The 21,927-nt window shown below is 39.2% G+C and overlaps 1 protein-coding gene across 2 annotated transcripts in view; it reads left to right on the top strand.

Moving 5' to 3' along the window:
* Positions 1-18,229, top strand: part of IL7R (interleukin 7 receptor) — a 28,416-nt gene extending 10,187 nt beyond the window's left edge. For both annotated transcript variants that reach the window (XM_047093586.1, XM_047093591.1), the window contains exons 3-8: positions 5,862-6,019; positions 9,976-10,133; positions 11,949-12,111; positions 13,013-13,106; positions 14,093-14,168; positions 14,568-18,229. In XM_047093586.1, the coding sequence (XP_046949542.1) occupies positions 5,862-6,019; positions 9,976-10,133; positions 11,949-12,111; positions 13,013-13,106; positions 14,093-14,168; positions 14,568-15,071 (1,153 nt within the window). In that variant the 3' untranslated portion in view covers positions 15,072-18,229. The remainder of the gene's footprint in view (positions 1-5,861; positions 6,020-9,975; positions 10,134-11,948; positions 12,112-13,012; positions 13,107-14,092; positions 14,169-14,567) is intronic.
* The last annotated feature ends 3,698 nt before the right edge of the window (positions 18,230-21,927 follow it).

Raw genomic sequence — 21,927 nt, 5'->3', positions numbered from 1 at the left:
TTTATTTACTTTTTTTTTGCTCATTTATCTTATTTTCCAAAAAGTGGGAATAAACCAAGAATGCCATTTTAGGTTCTTTTTAAATTTCTAACAATACGAAAAACTTGCTACCTGTTAAGGATTTATAATTGAATATTGTACTATGCTTCACTTAAAAATATATTGCAAACTCATTGACTGAACTAAAAGGCATTGCCTTTCTAATTTCTCCACATCATATGTGTACCTAAAATTCAGAAATGGGATCATGCTCTAATTCTCCCCCTCTATCTTTATCAAATTATGAAATGTAGGCTATCTTCAGAACTGTCCATATGACATTCCTCCCAAGTTTGTTCCCTGGTATCCATCTGGCCCAACTTAAAAATTTGCTTTTAATATTTACTCTACTCCAAGGGGGAAAACCCAGTTAGCCCAATGAGGGACACACTCACTAGAAACTCCAACACACTCACGTGCACACACATACACACACACACACACACACACACATTTAAAGCCACACAACTGCATACCCTGAAAGATTAACAGTTAACAAAAAAACTATAATTGGGGGAAGGTGGCAATTTTAAGGGATGTCCCACAAATAGTAAATATATTTAGCCAATTAATAAACTTAAAATTTCTTGACCCATCTCTGTCTTTGTTTGAATACAGGAATGTAACTAGTCACTCAAAGACCACAGCAGCCTAGAACAGGGAGATTGTGCACCTACAGCTGAGCCATCCTCCTCAGATTTTAACCCCACACCCACCTCACCTCAAGCCACACAGACATGTTCTTTCTGCTCAGAATCCAGCACAATCCTGGAAAGGGCTCACTTGAGCACATGTTGAGGAAAGTGTACACACATCTAATTTACCAAAGAAAACCAACACATTCTGTACCGTAGGTAGCAAAGGACATTTTTAGAATATATTCCCTGTGATATTTTTAAAAATATCTGGTTAATGAAAAGAATTCTTTTCATGTAAGCAAACTCATTTTCTTTTTTTTTTCTTTTTTTTTTTTCTTGCTACAATCCCCACTTCCAATTTGAGCCAGCTATCCCTCTTTTCAGGGCTATTTGGCTGGAAGAGCATATAGGAAAACAAATTGGTAATCATGTTTATCACAGGAGATGGAAATTAAATTGACAATTGGAAAAGAAAGAGAAATGAGTACTTTTATTTTTATTTTGCATTGTTTAATTATTGTTTCAATAGGTGTGCATACTTTTCATTCTTTCTTTCATACAAACCATTTCTTTTACCCTTCTGTCCCCTTCTAGCCACCCATCCCCTGTGAACAATCCATCACCCTTTGGGTTTGCCAGTTTCCAATACTTCTTATAAGTGGAGTAACACACTGTTTACTCTTTTCTTTTTGAGATTTATCCACATTGATGCATGTTTCAGATCTCATCTTTTCAATTGTTGAGTTTTCATTCCACTGAATGAATATATCACAAATTTTAATCCTTTCTCCTTTACATGGATATTCGAGGTTTTTTCTTTCCAAATTTGAGACTATTAATTTTTAAGTTGCCGTTAAAATTTTTGTACAAATTAGTTTGTTCATTTCTCTGCAGTAAAAACCTCAGCGTGGAATTACTATATCATAGGCTCGGTGTGTATTTAACCGTAAGAAACTATCCAGCAGTTTTCCAAAGTGGTTATACCATTCTACTCTCCCACCAACAGAGTGTGAGAGCTAAAGTCATCTCCAACATTTGGCTTTGAAATAGTACCTTGTGATTTTTATTTATGTATTTCAAGTAACAAATCATGTTGACCATCATTTTGCATACTTGCTGGCCATTTGCATGTCTTCTTGTAGCAAGTGCCTGTTAAAGCCTTTTGTCCTTTTCACCCAATTATTTATCCTTTTATTGTTGATGAGTATGAATTCTTTATATGTTCTGGATACAATTCCTTTGTCGGATGTCTTCATTACAACTATTTTCTGCCAGTGTGTAGCTTGCCATTTCATTTTCTTAAGGTGTACTTTAATAGGCAGAAAGTTTTCATTTTGATGAAAGTCCAATGTCTTTTTTTTCTTGTAAAGGTGCAGCAGATTTTTTTTAAGTTTATTTATTTATTTTTGATAGAGAAAATGTGAGCTGGGGAAAGGCAAAGAGAGAGAGGAAGACACAGAAATCTGAAGCAGACTCAAGCTTCAAGCTGTCAGTGCAGAAGCCTGACTTGGGGCTCAAACTCATGAACTGTGAGGTCATGACCTGAGCTGAAGTCCAAGGCTTAACCCACTGAGCCACTCAGGTGCCCCTTAAGTTTGTTTGGTTTTTTATTGAGAGAGAATGAGAGAGACAGAGAGAAGGAGAGCACATGCGTGTGTGTGCATGAATTTATGTCTGTGGACAAGCATGGGAGGGGCAGAGAGGGAGAGAAAGAATCCCAAGCAGGCTGTTAGTAAAGAGCCCCACCCAGCCTCAAACCCAAGAACTGTGAGAGCATGATCTGAGCCAAAAGCAAGTAAAGAGCCCCACCCAGCGCTCAAACCCAAGAACCATGAGATCATGACCTGAGCCAAAAGTGAGAGTACAACGCTTAACCCACTGAGCCACCCAGGCACCCTTTTTTTCCCCCTCTTTTATGTTTCAGTGCTTTGTGTGTCATTACTCCCTTTGTCCCCTCATAAAGTCAAAAAGATATTTTCTTATGTTTTCTTCTAGATATTTTGTAGTTTGAGCCTTTACATTTAGGTCTATAATCCATATCTAATTAATTTTGCATGAGATTAAGGGTCATATTTTCCCTACATTTGTTTACTTGTTCCAGGACAATTTGCTGAAATGATTTTCTATTTCCCATTGAATTGATAGAGTACTTGTATTAAAAATCAGTTAACCTTCTATGTGTGAGCCTATTTCTGAACTCTTTATACTTTCTATTGATCCTTTTATTTATTCTTACACCAGTGCTAAGACTGCCCAATTATCATAGCTTTATAGTAAATTTGAAATCAACTGCTCTGAATCTTACATATTTGTTCTACTTTTTCAGTGTGATTTTGGCTTTTCTGAGTTTTTTGTATTTCCACATAAATTTTAGAATCAGCTTGTCAATTTTTTTAAAATCCTGCTGAGATTTTAATATTACATACACCAAGTTAGGGGATATTCCCATCTTCTTACTACTAAATTTGCTAATCCATGAATGTATGTCTTCATTTATTTAGATCTCCTTTAATAGCTCTGAGGAATGTTTTATAATTTCTAAGGCCTTGAACATCCTTTATTAATTTTATCTCTAAGCATTTTATGTTTTCATTGGTGTCATAAATGGAGCTGTTGGTTTTAAAATTTATTTTCTAATTGTTTGATACTAGTCTGTAGAAATATAATTGTTCTTTATATTCTTACTTTGATGAATTCAACTTACTAGTTCCTGTAATTTTGTTGGAGAGTCTATATAATGTTGTCCGCTAATAAAGAAAGGCTTTTTTTCTCTTCCTTTACAACCTGGATGTGTTTTTGTTTGCTTGTTTGTCATGTTTTACACACTGGCTAGAACCTCCAGTAAATTGTTGAGTAAAAATGGGGAAAGTGCATATTCCTGTTTTGTCTGTATCTTAGGGGAAAATGTTCAAAATTTCACCATTAAGTATGATGTTAATTGTAGACTCTTCCTAAATTTCCTGTTTCAGGTTGAGGAAGTGTTCTTCTATTAATAGTCTTGATATCATCCTACAGGTCACTGAGATTTTGTTTTTTCAGACTGAATATTTCTATTGATCTATCTTCAAGTTCAACAACCCTTTCTTCTGCCATCTTCAATCTGTTATTAAGTCCTTCCAATACACTCAGTACATTTTAAAAAAAAATTTTTTTTTCTTAAGTTTATTTATTTTTGAGACAGAGAGAGACAGAGCATGAACAGGGGAGGGGCAGAGAGAGAGGGAGACACAGAATCGGAAGCAGGCTCCAGGCTCTGAGCCATCAGCCCAGAGCTCGACGCGGGGCTCGAACTCATGGACCGCGAGATTGTGACCTGAGCTGAAGTCAGACACTTAACCGACTGAGCCACCCAGGTGCCCCAACGCTCAGTACATTTTTAAAGATTTTAGATTTACTTGTCAGTTATAGCATTTTCATTTTGTTTTCTTTTATAGTTTCCATTTCACCACTAACATTATGTATCTATTCAATCATTATGACCATATCCTTTTTTCAGCCCTTAAACATATTTACAAAAGCTGCTTTAAGGTCTTTTTCTGCTAATTCTAACATCTGGTCACATTAGGGTCAGTTTCCATTGACTGTTTTTTGTCTTGACTATGGGTCTCATTTTTCTTTTCTTAAGTCATTTGTAGTAGCTTTTGACTATAGGAAAGACATTATTGACAACAAGTTTTCTGGATTCTGTTAACTTACTCTGCCAACTGTTGATTTGAACTCTGTTAGTTAACTTGACTGGATTAATCTTTAAATTCTCTTTTCTTTTGAGATAATACCTAAAATCTCAGCTCAGTTATTTCTAGTGTCATCTAGCTATTCCTTTCCCATGGTTTCCTTAGAGTTTCCTTCATACTTGACAATTAAAGGGACATATAATGATATGAGCAGAGGTTATATGCAGATCTCTCCATAGCTTCCTCATTTCTAGGCCTTTCCCCATTAAAAATATCCATCCACACAAGAAGTCCTCTAACTTCTCAAGACAATAAAACTGTGGCTTTTTGTTAGATTCTAGATGCCTGTCACAGTGTGACCTGAGGAGTGCTATCAAACAAAGAAAAAGAAAAAAGCAGGAACAAGGAGCTCATCTACCCTTTTATAAAGGATAAAATTCCCTCTCAGAGTGCATGGGTGGCTCAGTTGGTGAAGACTCAAACTCTTGATTTGGGCTCAGGTCATCATCCAGCAGTTCATGGGTTGAAGCCCCACACTGGACTCCACACTGACAGCATGGAGCCTGCTTGGGATTCTCTGTCTCCGTCTCTCTCTGCCCCTCTCCTGCTCCCTCTCTATCTCTCTCTCAAATTAAATAAGTTAACATTTTTTAAAAATTCCCTGTAATTTCTGCATACTTTTGATTACTCTTTAAAACTTTTAAAAAGGATTTTCAAAAATATCTTGTCCAAGGTTGATAATAGTTATATATTGGAAGGTTAGTATGATACAAGTTGTTCTGCTATTACTGGACCTAATAGTTATACTTTTTATTGAAAAAAGTGCAATGTGAAGCTTTTGATGTTAGTTGTACAATAAGCAACAATCTCTCTTCCTCAGTTTATTGGAAGACTGAGCTTAGTTGGGAAGAGGAAAGGGAACATGGGAATAAGCGTTGATTTTAAAGTTTGTTGATGAGGTAAAAGTGGAGCACAGTCAAAATTACCTTTGAAAGTCCCCAAATTACTCATTAAGTGTATATGGTTTTATGTATATAATCCTCTAGACTATTGTATCATTTCCTTTAACTTTGTTTTGGTCAATGTTCCTTTACAGGCTTTATTTCCTGAATTTATTTCTGCAAAACATCAAAAAGAGCAATTATCTAACCACCTACAAAACATTTTTGTTTTTCAATGATCAATTATTTAAAAATAGGAATTTTCCAGGTTTTTCATGAACAGGCTTTGACAGTTTCATATTCAGTTGCATGTAACGCCAGAGTATATCATCATTATACCATTGTGATGGTACCAAGAAGCCACATTATTTAATTTCTCTCTCTCTCTCTCTCTCTCTCTCTCTCTCACACACACACACACACACATACACACACACACAAGCACCTATACATCCACATACCAGTGGACAGAGTTGAAGTCACAAAACTGAAATGTACATGTAATGCTATTCCATTGTATACAGAAACTCTTACTTGAATTAAGATAGATTCCTTTTTTGTTTCTACAGTGGGGCTCTTTTGGATGTGAAATGCCTGACTTTTAATAAAATGCAAGAGATGTATTTCATCAGGACAAAGAAATTCTTACTGATTGGAGACAGCGAAATATGTGTGAAGCTTAAAGGAAAAAAGATAACTTGCAGGAAAATGAATGTAGTCAAGATAGGTAAGAAATTGTATATGGGAGTAGGCTTGCCATTCGGACATATATGAAGGCACTGATTGTGTCTGGACTTTCTGCATGTTAAAAGTAGACAAATCATGAAAGCTCTTTGCAATAGAGAATAGCAAAGTCCTTAATGGAAGGAATTTTTTTTAAATCTGGAAGTTTTGAAGCATGTGACACTAATTCTTAATATGAGAGAATTCTGAGGGGGATGCATGGGTGGCTCAGCGGGTTAAGTGTGCGACTTTGGCTAGGGTCATGATCTCAAAGTTTGTGAGTTTGAGCCCTGCATTGGGCTCTGTGCTGACAGCTCGGAGCCTGGAGCCTGCTTCTGATTCTGTGTCTCCCTTTCTCTCTGCCCCTTCTCTGCTCACACTATCTCTCTCTCAAAAATAAACATTTTTTAAAAGTTTTTTAAAAAGAATTTTGAGGGTCTTCAAACTCAGCCATGAAAGATAGTGATTGGCACCTACAGACTGCAGGAAGAGTTCTACATGAAGTCACTAGAGCTGGACCTCTGATGCCCTTTCCCTCTTCATCTTTCCTTCTCCTGAATTCCTTGTATTCTTCTTCCCATATATCCACCATATTCAGAGTATGTTTAGTTAAATTATCAAGTTATTTTGAAAAGTTAATATCAATTAATATTTGGCCTAGAATATTCATATTACATTTGGTCAAAAAATATTTCAAACAAAATTATAATCGAAATTGGTAAATTCACCTACATGTTTCCTTTTGATCTATATAATATTCATATACATAGTAATATGAATCAGTAAATCCATTCAATTATCTGACTATAAGTCAATATTAATTACCAATTCATCATTTAGTTGCCAGGCAAGTAAATCAAAATAATCAGAAAGATTGAGAATATAGACCCAAGAAATTTTCTTTTCTATTACTTACAGATTATAACCCTAGGGTGAATAAAGTTACATTCAAAACCTCAGAGAGACTCTGATATAGGAGAATGTCTAAGCCAATTATGACGCATTAGTGCAATGGAATAATGACTACTTGTGTTTATTATACCTATGGAGATTTACAAATGAAATAATATATGTAGGAGGGAAACTGGTCAAAGTGATAGAAGAGGTACATTCATTCTTTTGCTGGTTTTAAGTACTATGGCTCACTCTCTCTCCTTATTTTCAACCCCTTCTTCACCATCCCAAAAGAAAATTAAAGGTAAAAGAATAATACTCATTAGAGACAATAAAGAGGTGAGAAACTTTGAATCTAGTCTCAGCTTTGCCTCACTAAGTTGGTAAAATAAAGAATGAAAACAAAAGTTCCATGTGTGAATAATTACCCTATAAAAGTTCAGATAGTGAAAAAGAGACATTAGGCAAATGGTTTGTACATATTGAACACACAGCAACATAGGCCACAACCAATGTAACTGCAAGGTAATTCTGAATATAGGACACAAGCAAAGTAGGTTTTGGTCATTTGGAGACTGGGCTGTTATGGATGGATGGTCAGTTTGTGCACTGCACAAGAGCACCATATCTAAATGTTTACATTGGGGTTGCAAATCTATATTCACTACTCTAAAATCAGGTAGGGAAGACAGAGATTCTCAGTCCTCTGACAGCATCATGGCATTTTACAGAGCGAGCATGTGACTACTCAAGACTCCAGGTAGCACCCTGCTGATCTGAATCCCCAGATCTCACATATCCAGTGCTCTCAGAAGCCTATTTTCTATATCTCAGCAGAAGCAAACCTACCAAGCCACATCTGAGAGGCCAAGGAAGAAAGGTAGTTGTGCTCACAGCTGGTAGCCTGGGCCCTTGTGAACTGGGTGTGGTGAGCCCCTTCAGGCTTTGAAAAGCACCCTTAAGCAACCAGATGAGAGGTAATGGAGGTATGTCGCTCAGCAGCACCTTCTTCTGATTCCTAAGGTGACATTTGATTAGCAGAACTGTCATTTAATTGAATTTAAATTGGAAGTTCCTGATTGAGCCCTAGACCAGAGCTACCCTGCAACCACCTGCCCCTCACTCCCCCTTCTTTAGATATGGGCCCTCTGATAAGGCTAGAGGGTCAGCTTCCTGCCTTCCCATTTGTCTTGGTAGAGTGAGTCTGTGTAATTGTTCAGTTTGCTCACAGAATAAACTAAGCTATAAAAATGTTGCTTGAGAAATGAGCAACTTTTTCTGATGTGCTCAGAGACACTCTTTGAACCAGAGACAGCACTATTTGGAAGACACCTGGACAAGCCAGAGTGAGATAATGGAGTACAGAAAGAAAAGCTAAATGAAGAAGAGTGAGCTTCAGAATCAGACAGAATTGGATTTAAATCATATCAAACTATTTTATAGGAACCCGAACTTAAGTTAATTAACCTCTCTGAGACTCAGTTTCTTCATCAATGTAGTGATGATAGAGATTATTGGTGGAAGCTGGCATAAGTGCTTAGTAGGTGTATAATCAATATCAGTCTGTTCTTTGCTTAATTCTTCCATTATTATGAGACCTTGAGAGATGGGGATGAGGCAAGGAATTTAGCATCAGAGGTTTCACTGAAAATGTGAATCTTAATTAGTCCTTGAATGAAGAGTAGGAACTGGCTTGGCAGGGGTTCTCTGTTGGTCTGTTTCTCTACACTCACCACCCTTTCCTCCTGTTCCCCCAGGGTATCTCCCCTTTCTAAAGTGAATCTAAAAGTAAAGAAGGATAAACTTCCCCTTTTATAAGACATCCAAGGGCAAAGGAGACACTTCCTCTTTTTCAGGATCTCTGGGGCAATGCAGGAGAAACTTAGGTGGTCACCACTATGAGCAAGTGACTACAGTAAGTGAGCCAAACTCCATTACATGAGTTCACTTTACTGGGTCAACAAGTCTGCCATAAAGCCCAGTGCAGAGAGCCTAGAATTCAGCTCAATCTAGAGGGTAAGAGTTTAATGAACACATACTCTCTCATTAACAATAGGTTTAGATTAGATTTTAGTCTATGTGCTCTCATTCTCTGAGACCAGCCATGCAAAAAAGTGGCTGCCCCATCTTTAGAAAACAAACGTCCCAGGCTTTGGTGATAGAGCAGCTAAGAACCCAAGACAGGAAAACCCCTGGTCAATGATGGGGAGGCTGCTTGACATGCATGCTTTTCAAAGAATTCAGTACCTTTCTCAGGGTAGGTTCTGCCTGAAATAAAACCTATTTCCCTCCAACAGCATTTCATATATGGTGCCTGTGATCCTAAGAGTAAGTTTGCTCAGCAGGCAGACAGAAGAAAGAGACTAGAGAGGAATTCAGAGCCAATACCAACCAGACTAAAGTCACACTAAAAATTATGAGCTTAGGGACAGAATGCAGACCCTCAGCTTCTATATAGCTGAGATGAGGTACAAGGCTCCCAGCTTAAAACCCAATTTATTGGAATAATGAAGACTCAAAGTTTAAACACTCCTGCTTTGAGGCTACTTAGTAACAAATTCTGTAGTATTCAAAAGGCAAAGTGAATGTGTTTTAGTGTAGAATTAGCACTAGCTGCTATAACAAATAAGCCCTAAAACATGATATCTCAAACACCGTAAGTTTATTTCTTGCTCACATAAAAGCCAAAATGGGTATTTCTAATGTGTGCATAGTGCTCTTTCAAACAATATTCAGGCTTCTTTCATCCTGTGGTTCCACTGTCTTCAACATATGACTCCAAATGGTGGAAAGGGAACAAACATAAGGTCACACATGTAAGCTTTCTGGGCCAGGTGGGAGGTGGTGCACATTTCCACTCACGTTGTTCACAAGGCTACATTCTACTGCAGAGGAGGCTGAAAAGTCTAGTCAAGCTTTGAACCAGGAAGAATAAATGTTTTCTGATTTGTTGCTTGATTACTGACCCAGAAAAAGAATGTGATTTTCAGAATGGATGAACTTCAAAAAGTATAATTATTTTCTTGACTGCCCTATAGACTGACCTCCTTTCTTTTTCTTTTCCAGTTAAACCTGAGGCTCCTTTTGACGTAAGAGTCATCTATCGTGAGGGAGCAAATGACTTTCTGGTGACATTTAACACATCTCACTTACAAAAGAAGTATGTGAAAGAATTATTGCATGAGGTAGCCTATCGCCAGGAAAAACATGAAAATGACTGGATGGTATGTAGATCAACTACATTTATACATTTAAAAATGCATAAAGATGACTGCATAAGTATATTGAATAAGTAAATTTCTATAAAATACATAAAATTATAATATATGTATATAAAATCATAAAATAAAAACTTCTTAATGTTATAAATTTTTTCATCCCAGAGGTACATTCACCTGGGGAGGGCCCCTTGCAATTTTGTGTTCAAAATATACCTTTTACTGAAAGAAGTTCCCCAAAGTATAAGAAATTCAGGTTTCACAAAACCTGGATCTTCTCTGGGCCATCCTGTTATAGCTCTCATTGTCATTGGAATGGTCTGGCCATCCCTGCAATCTATCTTGAAGAGAAGGTGGGAGAAAAGTAAAGTGTCCCAGGTTTTTAGGCTCCTCTGGGCTCACTGGCTTAAATTCTGTCCTATTTGTAACACATGGACAAAAACCAGATGATGGCTTATCTTTCTCACAGTGAAAAGAATGCCTATTTATACCCATGCTGTTCTCTTTTCTTAGGCCAGGATCAGCCTTCTTTGTTTGCAATATGCTGCTGTATAGTACTTACATAAGTGTAATGTCTACCCTAAAACAGTTCTACCCTCCTTCTACCACACAAACGAGGGTACCTTGGTCCTGTTCTCTTGAGTCTTCATTTGAAAATTGCACCAATGGAAAAGCAACTATAGTGGAGAAAGGAAGCATTAAAAAAAAAAAAAAAAAAAATATATATATATATATATATATATATATATTGTGGGGCTCAAACTCATCACCCCAGATCAAGAGTTGCACACTCCTCCAACTGAGCCAGCCCAGAGCCCCAAGAAAAGAATTTTGAATAAATGATACCAGGACAGTTAGCTGTTTGGGGAAATAATTAAGTTAAATGCCTAACTTAAAAAATAGAATAAAAAGATGATTTAAATAAATTATGTAAAAGTGAAAACACTAAACAAGGTAGAAAAAATATAGGTAAATGCTTATGTAATCTTGAGATGAAGAAAAATATTCTAAGCATAAAAGCAGTAAAGAGAGAAAAAGATGGATACATATGAATATATAAAAATAAAGGCTTATAAATGTCAGCACACATGACAATCAAAATTGTAAGGCAAATTAGATATTAGGATTAAATTGCCATACATACAACTGACAGATGGTTAATATCCTTCATATATAAAGAGGCCTTATAAATCATTAAGAAAAGGACAAATGTAACAACAGAAAAAATTAGCAAGAAACTTGGAAATGTCTCATAAAATAAGATACATGTAAATGCAATAAATATATGAAAACTAATAATCAAATAAGTATAAATGTAAATAACAGTGGAATATTAACTTTTTATCCATCAAATTGATAGTTTTTGCTTAAGGATAATGCACATTGCTGAAGAGACTTTTGTTCTCTATATTGCTATTTGCAATGTAGAATTGAATCTTTCTAGAGAGAAATTATTCCTGCTCACTTACCTTACCATTCCCTTGTATTTTCCTTTGGGATGTGAAAGAGGAGAAAAAGAGAAAAAAAAGAGAGAGAGAGAAATCGAAGTGTGGAAAAGAAGGTGGGGGCCTGGGAGTGATTTATATCCTCCTGGTATTGAAGAGTCCAGCTCACCTAAACAAAGACCCATGGTACTGTTGCCCTCCTTGACCACTGGTAGCATCATTTATGAGCTCACACATCCTCCTCTCCATGTCATATCTCCTTTTCCTAACAAGAGTACCCACATGACTAAAGTCACTTAACCTGAAATGATTTGGGGGATCTAGGCAACACGTCTTTTTTGACCCTAAAAATATAATGGCATGTTTTGCTCTTTAGCATGTGAACTTATCCAGTACAAAGCTGGCACTCCTACAGAGAAAGCTACAACCTGATGCAATGTATGAGATTAAAGTCCGGTCCATTCCTAATCATGACTATTTTGAAGGCTTCTGGAGTGAATGGAGTCCAAGCTTCCACTTCAGAACTCCAGAGATCACAGGTGGGAAGTGACAGCAGAATCTTTGTCCCCTGCAAAGTGCTTTGCATGTTAAGGTGTGTGAACAAGAGTGAGAGGCAGAAAGGTGAAAGGAACCCACATGTTAGGACTCCCCTGAGGGTATGTTTACACTGTCTTTGGAGAATGACCTGCCATATTTGGCCCTCTTGTGAAGAATAAGGAAGTAGTGGGAATAGAACCCATAGTCATTGATCAAATGATATAGGCTGCCCTGGATTCCACTGACCCAGGTGTTCTTGGGAGCTGATAATAATTCTGAATAAAGTCCCCACCTACTACCTCCACTCTACCAATTTAGACTGGAATCCCAATGGCTGGTCTCTCAAAAGCTCCTCTAGGGGAACACCTTTGGTGATAGAAGATGAGCAGGTTAGTGCTGCTCATTCATGCCTCCTTTTCCAGAATAACAAAAGTATCCACATGGTCTAGAAAGTGAGAATGGCCAGAAAAGCCAAAGAACACGGCTCACTCCACATATACCTTCTCTTTGAAGTATGAGGGGAACTATTCTTGACATACCAACATCCCATTCTCAGACTGGAACTTGATGAACCTGTGAGGTAGAGCATCCCCCTCCTGATTCCCCTGCTAGGTTTACTTCTCTTGATGGTAGATGTTGGGGAAAGAGTACTGCTATCCTTACTGCTGGGCCACTTTTACATTTCAAATGACAGATGTTCTACACCTGGTCACTCACGTGAGTGCCACTTACTGAAGCCAAAATTCTTTGTGCATAAAGCTAGTACATTATCCTGTTCACTGAAGGGTGACTTTGAAGAAATAGTAAATGGTCTCGAGTTACTAAATAAACTCAAAGCATACTGAAAGCTTCCCCAACTCCATGTTTAATGATTACTAACCAAGATCTTTCCTTGCATTCCAGGGAGGATGGATCCTATTTTACTAACTATTAGCATTCTGAGTTTCTTCTCTGTGTCTCTGATGGTCATCTTGGCCTGTGCATTATGGAAAAAAAGGTGAACTTTAATCAATAGGATGGTTACATGGGGTCCCAGACAGTTGGAGCTCTAGCCTATTTATTGATGAGAAAACTACAAAGGGAAAAAGACATTTCAGGAATTGTAGTGCCCAACATCCCTCCCCACCCTAAGGCACTGGTGAATTTCCACATTTAATTTCATAAGGGGTGAAAATACATAAATTAGACATAGGGCAAACCCTGCCCCCAAACTTTTTCTTCTAAAATAGTGGGAACCATGCCTCCAAAATGTCTGGGCAGCTGGGGGTACCCATGGAAAATACAGAATGTATTTGAAGTCTTGAATTTCAGCACACAAATTCATGGGACTTTTGCATTCTACCTCATGACAGAGCCCTGTCTGTTTCATTATGAAAATGATGCTTTTGACACATACCATCAAGTTATTAATGTTCTAGGAAGATGCCTTCAGCACAGTGCCACATGCTCTCATGATACTTCAATTTGTCTTTTTGTCTTTTTTAATGTTTATTTATTTTTGAGAGAGAGAGAGAGAGCAAGTGGGTGAGGGGCAGAGACAGGGGGGGACAGAGGATCTGAAGCAGGTTCTGTGCTGATAGCACAGAACCTGATGCAGGGCTCCAACTCACAAACCATGAGATTATGACCTGACTGAAGTCGGATGCTCAACCAACTGAACCATTGAGGTGCCCCATGATACTCTAATTTCCCTGGGTGGTTTAGAAAATATTCCTCACTTCCACAAAAATCAGAGCAGAGGAGTTGCTATCAGTTAAGAGAAGGAGTAGGATGACAACACCTATATTAAGAGTAGAAGAGCCGGGGGAATGTTGGTTTCATAGCCACACCCTTGCCAAGCCTCTTGAGGGTGAAGAGTTGTGGCTGACCCAAGACTAGAAATCTGCTCTTCTGATTTCTGGCTCAGAATGGGTGGAAAGACCTATTGTGCATGCATGCTCCCTCACTGTTCATTTCATCTTTCTCAATGTCCTCTTATTTCAGAATTAAACCTATTGTGTGGCCCAGTCTCCCAGATCATAAGAAGACTCTGGAACAACTTTGCAAGAAACCAAAAAAGGTAAGTGCTTCTGGTGATTCTATCATAATGTTGGAGGCATTCCAAAAGCCAAGAATAATATTGCAGGATAGGGAACAGTTGAACCACAAGTGTTGGTCTTTTGTGCATCCCATAACTGCAAGATCCTAGCTGCAGCTCCCTGGATATAGAAAACTAAAATGAGATACAAGTCTCAGAAGTCTCCTGGGCTTTCATGGGGCTGGAGGGCATGGCCAGTCCCTTCAGACTGACATGTCAGAGTGCATCCAGTGGTAGAGTCAACTAGAACATGTGGGTAATTCTCTGACATTCTCTGGTAAACCCCTGTCAGAAAGTTTGTTACATCTTTCCCTGAACTGAACCTTTGCTGGTGTGTCTCTTTGGAGCACTCTCAATGCCTTCTCTCTTTTTTTGGTGTAGAATTTGAATGTGAGTTTCAATCCTGAAAGTTTCCTGGACTGCCAGATTCATAAGGTGGATGGCATTCAAGCTAGAGATGAAGCCGAAGGCTTTCTGCAAGACACTTCTCTGCCACAACCAGAGGAGTCTGAAAAGCAGAGGCTTGTAGGGGGTGTGCAGAGCCCCACCTGGCCATCTGAGCATGCAGTCATCACCCCAAAAACGTTCAGAGGAGATTCACCCCTCGGATGCCTGGCTGGGAATGTCAGTATGTGTGAGGCTCTTGTGCTCCCATCTTCCAGACCCCCAGACTTCAGGGATGGTGGCAAGAATGGGCCTCATGTGTACCAGGGCCTGCTGCTTGTCCCTGGAACTACAAATGGCCCTGGGCCCACTCCATTTCCTTTCCAATCAGGAATCCTGACATTGAACCCAGCTGCCCAGGGACAACCCATTCTCACTTCCTTGGGATCGAGCCAGGAAGAAGCCTATGTCACCATGTCCAGTTTCTACCAAAACCAGTGAATTTTCAGAAACCCAGGACTGGAACCATGATGACTGACAAAGATGACTGAGCTCTGCCTACTCTTCCTCGAAGCACAAAGAAGACAGAATTAAGGCAAGCCCTCTGTATCATCTACAGGATTCAGAAGCATGGCTTGGATCACTCCTTTTCACTCCAGGGGCATTTGTCTTGAGGCAGGAGCACTCTGCTTCAGGCAACCCAAATTATTCCATTATTTCAGGGAAAAAAAACAGGAAAGAATGAAAGAAAGGATGGAGGAGAGAAGGGAGGGGGTAGGAAGGCAGGAAGAGGGCAAGGAAAGAAAGAGGAAAAGGAGAACAAGGATGATAGCCATCATTGTTAAGACTTACTATATACCAGTGGGCTCTACATAGCTTGTCTCCCTACATCCTCATAGTAATCCCAGGCATTGGTACAATTATTATCATCATTATTATTATTCTCTTTTTTAATAGATGATGGAATGGAGACTTGGAAGTATGAAGTAACTTGTCCATTTTGCTCCCCCCTCAGTGTGGGGTTTGATGGTCGGGAGTCTAACCATGGTTCCCCCCAAAGCATGTGCCTTCTCCTTGACTAGGGACTATCCTATTCTTGAGTGACAAACCCCACTAATAACAAATGGAGTGACTATGTCATTTATTGTCCAAACTGGGTCATTTTTGAAAGTGAAAGGAGGAGTTATAAATACTCATTCCAGGACAACAAGCATAAACCAGGAGTGTCCCAGACAGAGACATGGCCACCAAACTAAAAACACTGAGAAAGAAAGGGTCACGTGATGTATGAACTACCATGGCCAGCCATGTCTACGAAAACTGAAGTTTGTTCCCCACACATCCCATTCGATTCTGTTTTTCTGAAAAAGTAGAAGCCCAGAATTTCTGTTGTTAGTTATCGAGAGCATGATTGTCTTGCTAATACCACCCGGCTGCATCCATCTGAAATAGAAGAACCTGTTGCCAACTCCAGACACAGGTGCATTTGAGCAATGAGCCAGGAATAACACTTCTCTGTGTGTAGAGACTGCCCCAATCCAAATGCATCCACAAATTGTCCTGAGTTTTATACCTGTGGATGTTGCCACAAGCTTCAGGGAGAAGAGTTATAAGCACATGCAGTGAGTGAGCCGACTGGGGCCATGTTCTTGAAGGTAAAGAACATGCATTTCTTGGTCTAGATGAATTTTTAGTGACGAGCTCAAACCAAGTCAAGGCAGCTGAGAAATCTCAGCTCAGAGGAGTGCTGCCAACACCCATCCCACAGCCCCCCAGACCATGGACAGATGCAGAACCACACAGAGCAGCAGAGGCACAGGAAGTAATGAAGGGCATAGTTCAGAGTTTTGTTTTGTTCAAGGGGTTGTTTCCGTTGTTTTTGTTTACATTTCACACCTTTTTGTCCTGCTTTTAGTTTTTGGAGGGCTAAGTGTTTTTAAATTTTCAATTTTCTTGTTTGTTTTGTTTTGTGATATCTGTAAAGGGGGTTTTAAATTTTGGACTAAAATCATATCTGTTGGCTTTGAGGCCTAATGATAATAAGATCATTTACTCCTCTGTTGGCCATCGTACTTTCCAAATCCTTTTCTCTGAATCAGTAGTGATGAATATAATCTCTTATTCCCTTAGAGTTGTTAGTGCTTTTGTGATTTTCAAAGCATTTCCCTAAGCATTATCCCTTTCATTTCCTTGGCAAGTATTCATGGAAAGCCTGCTATGTGCCAGCCACAGGGTTAGGTGAATAAAGTTGGGGACCCTGCCCTCATAAGGTGGAAAATCTGATAAAAGTGGCAACTTTGTAAACAAATGATCCAATAACACAAAGTGCTATAATAGAGGCATGTTCAGGGTGCCCAATTGCAGACAGTCAGGGAAAATGCCAGACAAGTGATATACATCTGTGTGGCGGGAAAGCAGAACCTACCTGGTGTGTCAGCCCTAGAAGACATTTTCCACCAGGTGGACGTGTGTTCTTTACCTTTTGTAGAAATGGGAACTAGGTCTCAAAGAGGAGGTTATCACAGGAAATCCCATGCCAACCTGGGTGTCCTATACCTTATTCACAGAGGTCCTATGAGGTGTGTTGTTGTCATCTTTAACTTCTAGGGAAATTGGAACACAGAAACCTTACATGTTAATTCAGGACTGGAAGCCATAAGTTTGTTCCCCTGATATAATAGACAATCTCTTGAAGAAATAAGGAGATAAGTCTCGATAAAGATCAAAGCCACCCCCGCTCTAAAATCCCATGTTTCAGTATTTTGGGGCACAGGTTATTATTTGAATTTAGTGTGTGAACGTCTATCTGTTACTGGAGGGATTTAAAATCCATGTATTATACTCTTATAATCATAATTGCTGCTAATGATTGATTTTATACTCAAGGACAAGGTATAATGTCAGATTGCAAGTTTGTTCCCACCAACCTCCTTTTGCATTTCATTAGGAAAGAAAAATTGGTCTCAGACACAATGCATAAGTCAGAAGCGTTAACTGCTAGTTCTGTAGAGCATGAAATGAGAACCGGTAAACAGGCAGCTGATTTGGGCAATTAAACAATCTTGGCTGGGTCTAGGGAGCCCTTGGATTATTCGACTGATTTTCCACTAGCCTTTGCCTCTCCTGTCATTCTAGTTTCCACGCAAATTTCCTTCAGAAAAGCCAAGTAGAGGCTATTTCAGATGTGCATATTGTGTTTCCATAGCACTTCTGGAGAGGCTACAAGACGGAACCAGCAGGAAGGTGGTGAGAATATGTGGTCAAGACATCTGGAATGGTGCAGATCAGATGGCCTTTGTGTCAGCTCAGTGGTTTTTTTCTGGGGTTTTTCTAAAAACTACCCATCATTCACTACAGTGAAGGTCTCTGATTTGACCATGTACCTCCCATATGCGTTACAAACATTTTGCAGAGCTGCTAAGTATACAACTATCCAACGTGTGTCACCATCTCATATTTAATTAAATGCTATGGAACTCTCTGTGCCTGTGCTTGTCTTCTGTGAAGAATAAGGACAGAATAGGCCACAGACCTCCTCAACCACTGAAAACATTCTGGTGTCACTTGCTGTCATTTTATATTTGGATTTTCAGAGGAATGTCACTCATCGATTAAGTAATTAATTCACAAGTTAATGAATTAAACAGCAATTTGTTGAAGATCTGCCTTGCCTTACTTTGTTCTGTGCTAGGCACTGGAGTTACAGGGATGAAATGTACTGTTCCCAGCTCACTATCACAGGGGGACAGAGACACATAGGGATAGTTCCAATGTCGTATCACTGCTTGCAGGCAAAGCATTATCAGGATTCTCAGTGTAAGCAATGGACACAAATTTAGGCTGATTTGTGCAGAAAAGGAATTTAATAAAGGCTACTAGAGTGCTCCCAGAATACCTGAGAATCGAACATGGAGTTCACAGAGCCTCCCCTTATCTCTACCACTGGCACATCCAGAAACTGAAAAGAGCCTCCGCCGTTGTCACCACCAACCCCAGAGCAGAGCGGGCAGCAACGTCCAGCAGCTTCACCTACTGGCCACCAGTTTAGAGGTAGAGCTGGAGCCTGTGGTTGATCAGAACTATGCCGAGCTCATGTGCCTGGGCCCTAGCAATGGGAAGCAGAGAAGAATATAGGTGGCATTTACATCTTCTCCAGTAAGAGGCTGTGCCTCATAGATTGGGGTGGTCCCCAAATATAGGAAGGACATTCTGCCGCTGGCTGAGAAAACAAACAAACAAACAAACAAACAAGAAACAAACAAACCGGGAGAGGTAATGTGAAGGAAATCGCACTTGATGTGGCAAGACAGAGTAAGTAGGAATGTGCCAGATATAGGAGCCCAGAGGACATTTCCTAGCAGAGGAAACAATGAGCTCAAAGCCATGGAGCTGTGACAGAGCACTGGGGCATGTAAAGAGTTACAGCTACAATAGGTGATGTCTCCTTGTCAGCCTCAGTCGGGAACAGTAGGGCATTGGTGGTTATTCCCAAAAGTCAGACACAGGGCACTTGTATAAAAAAATAATACATATATGCCTGGAACATTTTATTTTAATTAAAAACATTTGTATGTCCATTCACCACCCTTTTGTAACAAGGCCAAACCTTCTCCTTTGGGTTGTGGGTTGCTGACCATAGTTTCACCTTATCTTTCTTTGGTAACACACTGCAAAACATCAACTACTTTGTCTAGTTTTGCTTTCTTTAAAATGGATAAGGACTTTCAAACACCTACAAAAAAATCTAAGTGTAAATGCTTAACTTTTTAAAGGTATCCCTCAGCCTAATCTTGCACCATCATGTTATCAAACATATGGGTAGCAATATTCTTTTTTTTTAATTTTTTTAATTTTTAATTTTTTTCAGTTAAAAAAAAATTTTTTTTAGTTTATTTATTTTTTGGGAGAGATTGAGAGACAGAGAGAGAGAAAGAATCCTAAGCAGGCTCCGCACTGTCAGCACAGAGCCTGATGCAGGGCTCGAACACACGAACCCTAAGATCATGACCTGAGCTGAAATCAAGAGTTGGATGCTTAACCAACTGAACCACCTAGGTGCCCCTAGCAATAGTCTTTCAACATGCCTTTGTCAAGTATTTTCAAACCATTGAAGGTAGTTCTTATAGATCAGCATCAGACTTTCTTTGCATACTCATACTTTATCAGCTTCATAATGTGATTACAGTAACAGGTTGAACTGGCCTAAATGAGTTTGGGACACGCAGGACTGACTTGGGTGAGTTTGTGGCTCACTTGGTGGGTACAGAGAGCACTGGAGGATAGCCTGTTGGCAGCCAAGTCTCAACATGGGTGTCAGTGTATCTCACAGAGAGAATGAATGAAGAGTGTTGCTGGTTCATTCAGCAGGTGGTCCACTGGAAGCCATCCACAGGCACAAAGTCTACTGAGCAGTGGCTGAGATGGCATGTGGCACAGTTGGTGGGGACCAGTGGTTAAGCATTTGACATGCCAGGCTTAGAAGTTTTGATTTAGCCTTCAGGGGGTGGGGGTACTTGGAAGGATTTCAATCAGGGGTGTGGCATAATAAATTTCATGTGTGTATCAGGGTTTATGGAGAAATCCTACAGTACCTTATGCTTACCCCTACTGTCACCACATTGATCTGCAATTACCTCATCTGACTCCCCTCTGGTCTTCTAAGCACTCTATGACTTATTGGGGTTTATGTCTGTTGTTAAACACAGCACCTAAGGTCTAGAAGGCACTTAACCATAAACATGGGATGAATGAATCAGCATGTTAGTGAATGATGCTATACTAGTGTGCTTCCTCACCATCATTCAGGATAGAATGATGCCAGGCTGGGATGCTCAGAGGCAGGCACTGCATCCCTGAGTGAGCGGCACATCTGGGCAGCCACGTGTAAGGAGTCAGTTGCCTTCCCCATCCACAGTTACCTCCCCAGCTGCACTATTAACCACTGTAACCACAGAAATGGGGAAACAATAGGGTGAAGGAATTTTCCAAAGCTTCATTTCTGTGATGAATATCTGCATTTAATCTTGTTTATTCATTTATTTAGTTTATTTTAGATGCACACTGAAGTCTAATCTAACTTCTACCTTTTATTTGCTTGTGGCATTCATGTGGGATTTGTGTATAGTTCACAAGGAGGCAGCTGTTCAGGCAAAGAAAGTATGATGAGTAAAATTTGGTGGGTGGGAGGAATACGTTAACACTCCAGAAGCTACTGGTGAAAACCAAATGTGAAGCAAATGACCCGGGAAGCCCCTGAGGTTTGAAAAATGAAATTTCAATGCTGAATTCTGCAGAAACACTTGAGTTGACCTGGTGGACTCCTCAACTGTAAATTATTAGGGTCACTCCCTTTCTACTCTGGGTAAAGGTTTCTCAACAAGGAGAAGAGAACTCGCAGAGGCTGAGGACTTTTTCTATGACAAATTAGTTGCTGCAAAGTATAAATTGGACTAGCTATTAAACAAAAAAGATAAATAATCAGAAAATGTTTTTTCTTTTTTTTTTTTTTTTCAACGTTTATTTATTTTTGGGACAGAGAGAGACAGAGCATGAACGGGGGAGGGGCAGAGAGAGAGGGAGACACAGAATCGGAAACAGGCTCCAGGCTCTGAGCCATCAGCCCAGAGCCTGACGCGGGGCTCGAACTCGCGGACCGCAAGATCGTGACCTGGCTGAAGTCGGACGCTTAACCGACTGCGCCACCCAGGCGCCCCCAGAAAATGTTTTAATATTAAGTTAAAGACACTTTTATCCACTGAGAAGAGTGAAATATTGTTTTTATAGCCTAAGGAATAATTTAATTAGATAAAAATCCAATAAATGCCCTATCACAAGACTGATAAATATGCTGTGAAGTCCCTTTTTTACATATTAATAAAATTTCATGAATTAAGATGTGACATTGGCAATGTAGATTTAAGTGATGCTTAGGATTTATTTTTTAATTAAAAAAAAACAACTTTAGTAAAATAAAATAGAATATAAGCCAGAGTCATGCTCAATGGTGAAATATTAAGTGCTCCATTAAACTTAGAGATAAAACAGCAGAAATTCCACTGTCACCACATTTAACATTGTTCTAGAAATGCTATCAAATGCAATTAGACAAGGAGAAAAAGAAAGAAACATAAAAATTAAACAGGGTTTTAATGTTTTATGAAACTAAATATTTATTATTGGCAGATGAAATCATTGCATATTGCAAAACCCAAAGAGACCAAGCATAAAAAAAAAATAACAAAAACAAAACACTAAAAGACACAAACACTTCATTAAGGTCTTTGATTATAATATTTACATATGCTGATATATTTCTTTAAATCTTCACTGAATATTTGTTACTAAGCTAATACTTGCT

Source organism: Lynx rufus, unplaced genomic scaffold (genome assembly GCF_022079265.1).
Source record: "Lynx rufus isolate CCGP_SWC_20201006 ecotype Redwood Valley unplaced genomic scaffold, mLynRuf1.p SCAF_1, whole genome shotgun sequence".
Taxonomy (NCBI): Eukaryota; Metazoa; Chordata; class Mammalia; order Carnivora; family Felidae; genus Lynx; species Lynx rufus.
Note: the sequence above shows the minus strand (reverse complement) of the source record. Positions and strands in the feature narration are given on the sequence as shown.